The sequence below is a fragment of the Octodon degus genome, unplaced genomic scaffold (genome assembly GCF_000260255.1).
Source record: "Octodon degus isolate 3935 unplaced genomic scaffold, OctDeg1.0 scaffold00214, whole genome shotgun sequence".
Classification (NCBI taxonomy): Eukaryota; Metazoa; Chordata; class Mammalia; order Rodentia; family Octodontidae; genus Octodon; species Octodon degus.
The window spans coordinates 1,053,173-1,058,193 of record NW_004524790.1 but is presented as its reverse complement, the minus strand read 5'-3'; the positions used below and the strand labels follow the sequence as shown (position 1 = coordinate 1,058,193).

Genomic DNA, 5,021 nt, shown 5'->3' with positions numbered 1-5,021 from the left:
GAGCGGATGCGGCAGATTTCTGAGGGCAAGCCTCTGTGGAGAGGGCTTTGGCTACAGCAGTCCGGGCTGCTCATGCCCGCCCGTTAATAATTTAATTTCTAGGAATTTATCTCAGAGATCTCCCGGGCTTGACTTGACTTCTGTATTCTGTACCAGGATATTTATTTAGCATTGCTTGAATTAGAAATAACTTCACTGGAAAGTCAGGGACTTGAATCTAAGCACTAAGTGGAGATGGGGGCGGCGTCGGCTGGTAGAGTGGTTGGGGCAAAGCTGGGTCTGAGTGAGCGTTGCATCCACTTACGTCAGCGCTCGCCCGGCAGGCAGGGTGTGAGGGCCTTCACCAGAAAATGCTACGTGGAGCTCAAGGAGGTGGACCCTGACCTTCCCTTTTTTTTTTTTTTTTTTTTTTTTTTGGTGGAACCAGGGATTGAACTCAGGCCCTTGCACTTGCCAGGGAAGTGCTTAATCCACTGAGCCATCTCCCTGGTCCCCAACCTTCCCATTCTAATAGGTGAATATTCTGATGTTCAGCCCAAACTGTGGGCCTGCTATGCATTTGGTGAAGAAAAGAATGTCTCCTTGAGCAACTTCAGTGCTGATCAGGTAACCAGAGCCCTGGAAAATGTATTAAGTGGCAAAGCTTGAAGCATTCACTGAGGATTGCTATGACCAAGAGCCCCAGAACCTGGGTTCTGCTGGACAGTACAATGGGAAAAGGTGTTCTTTTCCTTATAAAGCTTGTGTTGTAAAATGCTTAAAAAGGAAAGAAGGGAAGAAAGAAAGAGAGAAAGAAAGAAAAAAAGAAAGAAAGAAAGAAAGAAAGAAAGAAAGAAAGAAAGAAAGAAAGAACTTATTTATTAATGAATTTATTTTCAGGGCTGAGCCTGGTACCCAGGGCCTCAGGCACTCTAGGCAAACACTTGCCACTGAACGACACTCCCTGACCTAGAAGTAACCTCCTTGTCCAATAAATGGGGATCAGTTAAACAAAGTGTGAGAAATGCGTGCAGTTGTCCAGACTCGAGCAATGGGCTCAGGGCAAACACACAGCACGAGCAAGGCCTTATTTCCCCATCTTGCAAGCATGAGGTGCCAGCCTAACAAGGCACACTGCACCCCAAAATGAACACGAAGAGCCGGGTAAGCCCAATGCGTAGTTCCCTTCCCCTTTCCTCCTGGCATTTTTTTAGTTTGTAACGTATTTAGTGCAGGGTCTACAGGGTCTCACTATGTAGATCAGACTCGTACTGATCCGCCTGTTTTCAGCCTCCCAAGCACTGGGATTGCAGGCGCGCACCACCACGCCCAGTCTCAGTCGTCACCTCAGTGTGCCCCAGGGGAGGGCCTGGCACAGCATGCCAGGGATTGAACCAGATTTAAAAAAAAAAAAACTACTGAAGTGCTTGCCTGGCAAGCGCAAGGGTCTGAGTTCAATCCCCAGTTCCACCAAAAAAAAAAAAAAAAAAAAAAAAAAAAACTAGTGAAAATTTAACCTGGTCAGCCCCAGCATGTGGATCTCCATGGCTGTCCTCAATCTCTAGTGTGTCTCAGGTCCTTCACCTCTTGGAGGTAGTTTGCTGGGGGTGGTGACTTAGCTTAAGGAGTAGACACTGTTTGTAATTTTCCTGAAGTACAGCTGTTCAGCATACGAAGAGCCAGCCACTCTACAAGGCTCTTTTTTACAATATTTGCCTGCCCCTAACCCAACAACCAGAGCTGTCCAATGATTCACCCCTTTATGGTATATGCTGAGTGCAACCCTTTCTGCTGTCCCCAGGGCCATTTCAGTGGTCAGGAGCACTCAGAAGGGACCTTCCCAGGGGGCTGAAGCTCATTGTCCTTCACCAGCACTGGGGCTCCCGGCTGGAACCGATGAACAGGTGGCTTGAGCGGCAGGGTCTGTGGCAGAGGTCCTTTTTAGCTTGGGAGAGGAGAGAGCAGAAGAAATGGCCAGGGTACAGTTTTGTTTTGTTTTGTTTTTAACACACTGATCACTGGTGTTCACAGGGCGGAGGTCTGCAGCCCCGACCCAAAGGTGGGAGCCCTTGAAGCAACCCTTGGAGGAACAGCCCCGTGTCTCTCCTTGTTTATCTTTGGAAAGAGATAAAGGAGAAAAGAAAAGAAAGGTCATCCTGCTTGTATCACCTGAGGTCAGGCTGGTGAGCCATCTCTTCATTTTGAGGTCACAGGGCGCACACAACCCAACCTAAGGTGACAGCCTGCCTCGATTTTGTCAGCGCCAGCCTAGGCATCTTTGTCAGCCACAGAGACCTGTTACTTCTACCCAGAAGAAGTGTCCTTGTTCTGGGCACTCAGTTATCTTAATTTTTTTTTTTTTTTGCAGAACCAGGGACTGAACTCATGCCCTTACACTTGCCAGGCAAGCCCTTATTCTACTGAATCATCTCCCCCGCCCCTAAGGATTTTTTTTTTTTTCTCTGAATGCCTTCAGGGCAGGTTTGGCTGGCTTGAGTTGTAGGGATGAACCGCAGCAACCTGAGCCTGACTGCTTTGTTGAAGCAGCCTATCTTAATCTTTATTAACAGATTAAGAATACAGGGAAAAAGGAGGCGGGGAGATGGCTCAGTGTGCTTCCCTGGCAAGCACAAGGGCCTGAATTCAATCCATGGTTCTGAAAAAAAACAAAAACAAAAACAAAAACAAAAAAAAAAATGGGACTTTTCTCTAAAAATTTACCCTAAAGATTTTTATGTCTAGAAACTCATAGAGGGTTTTCAAAGTCTAGAGGTGTCATTCTGCAACGATAAGTTACGTACTGTTGTAACACAATCATGCAATTGCAAAAAGCCTTCCCACCGTGAAGAACTTTGCTTAGTGACTTGTCAGAATAGCAGCCTCTAGTGTTACACCTGTGTACCCCGGGAGTATAGGCAACAGTCCTCCTGATTACGACAGACCTATTACCAAAAAGTCAAGCGTGTCTCATGTAAACAAGCACAAATTTTTTGTTTAGTTAAATCCAATAAACCAGGCATGGTGGCAGCCACCTGTAATCCCAGCACTTGGGAGGCTGACACAGGCAGATGGCGGCAAATCTGAGGCCAGCCTGGGCTGCATCATAAGCTCAAGGCCAGCCTGAACACATAGTGAGGCCCTGTCTCAAAAAAATAAAATAAAAGGGCCAATGAGATAGCTCAGCAGACTAAGCCTCTGCTTAGGCAAGTGCAGGGACAAGAGTTCGATCCCCAGCACCACATGCTGTTCTGGCCCTGACCCTGGGGAAGCTGAGCTGGCCACAGAGACCAGGCATGGTGGCGCAGGCCTGTAATCCCAGCACTGGGGAGGCTGAAAATAGGAAGATCACAACAAGTCCGAGCTGTGTAGTGAGACCCTGTACCAAATATATAAAAAATAAAATAAAATCAATAGATGTAGATCAAGTTTTAAATGGCCAGACCCAACTTAGCCTACATGTATATTACATAAAAATAGAACATCCACTAGCCATCCAGTATGTGTCAAGCTTGCTGCAGCTTGAAAGTTTAGACTTACAGCAACAAAACAGCTGTTGATTGAATGCAAAATAAACTGAGCACTGAAAACCTTTGTATGAACCAATGTTTGATTTAACTTTAAAAACTCATTTTTGGTAACCAAATGTTTAATAATGCAACCCACTAGAAACTAGGTGCAATGTACAACGCGTGTTCTGAGGTCTAGTTTTGTAAGTTTAACCGAGAGCATCTCAGTATCTTAAGAAAACATGGTTGTTTTACACAGAGCACTGTGCACTTGATGGTGGCCAACACAAATATATCACAACAGGGCACTGTAGTGTTGGGTCACCACCCCGGTTACCACAGCAATCATTTCATATAACACGTGAGAACAGTCGCTACACTTAATACCTCTTTACCCTGTATATATTATTTTTAAATTGTTGTACCAGATAATAAGCCTTGTCTTTTTAACTTCTTGAGACAGGATTTTGACGGTATTGCAGCAGAGAAACAGGCCGAAGAAAAAAAGGGAGAGGGGCTTTATTATAAAGGGCAAGGGGCTTTGTTATCTTAGAGGACACCTGAGGGAATTTGGGAAGATGAGGAATTCTCTGAATTGGAACAAAGGGAGGCTGAGGCTCTTATGGCCTGTTGCCAGGGCTGTGGTTTGAGGGGGATGTTTCGATACAGCTGAGGAGCTGATGGGGGCCTTCCCTGAGGTGGCAGGAAAGGTAAAAGAAAATTGCCCCCTGGGCTGAGTTGGAGAAGAAGAAGGGGGGAGGTGGTCTCTGGGAAGATAAGCTGTTGTTTTAAAGGCTTCAGCCATATTGGATGACCACCATAATAACTCAGCGATTCATACCAGGGCCAGAACCTATCATTCCCATCTTTTGGTTCTTATAAAAGGGTTGATGTGTCTCTTAGCATGCTTCCTGCTGAACGGGGGCATCGTCTTGGGGTTGAGGGGAGTCAACAGGACGACGGTTCACGCCCATGTACAAGTGAGTGCCAGGAGTCTCAGCGAGGACTAGAAGTTTATCATTAAGTGACGGCTCACAGCAGAGACTGAAGAAACCTTGAAAAAAGTTTAAAAAGTCAACACATTATGAGTACATGTCATCATGATTAAAGGACATGGGAAGGGAAGCAAGAGGGGGGTCTATGATCTGACTGTGTCATTTTACCTTGACCATGTAGAAGAGGAGGAGTAGTGATCTTTAGTTTTTGACATCAATGTGAGGAAAGGGAGCCGGGGTCCTCTGTGGTACTGTAACACAAGTGTACAGATTTTGTTAAAGTAAGCCTTTTGTCTCTTGTGTTAGTGTGTAAGTGTGTGAAGACATGGAGTCTATCTACCAACTGTGTTGTCTATAGTTGTTTAGAAAGGTAGGGGCTGGGGAGATGGCTCAGTAGAATAACTGCTTGCCTGGCAAGCTCAAGAGCCTGAGTTTAATCCCCAGTGCTGAAAAAAAAAAAAAAAAAAAAAAAAAAAAAGAGGAAAAGGAGAAAGAACAATGGCCGTGACTCATCCACATGGCTGACACTGACAAAGGTTCT

The 5,021-nt window shown here is 45.7% G+C and overlaps 1 protein-coding gene across 1 annotated transcript; it reads left to right on the top strand.

The window, feature by feature from the left end:
* The first annotated feature begins 234 nt into the window (after positions 1-234).
* Positions 235-709, top strand: LOC101577945 (NADH dehydrogenase [ubiquinone] 1 alpha subcomplex subunit 2-like). Its single transcript, XM_004644880.2, has 2 exons — positions 235-382; positions 497-709. The coding sequence occupies exons 1-2, from the start codon at positions 235-237 to the stop codon at positions 646-648; spliced, it is 300 nt and encodes a 99-aa protein (XP_004644937.1). The 3' UTR covers positions 649-709.
* The last annotated feature ends 4,312 nt before the right edge of the window (positions 710-5,021 follow it).

Coding starts and splice junctions, on each gene's coding strand:
- LOC101577945 (XM_004644880.2), top strand. CDS start 235: ATGGGGGCGGCGTCGGCTGGTAGAGTGGTTGGGGCAAAGCTGGGTCTG. Junction 383..496: donor GCTCAAGGAGGTGGACCCTG/ACCTTCCCTTTT, acceptor CCCTGGTCCCCA/ACCTTCCCATTCTAATAGGT.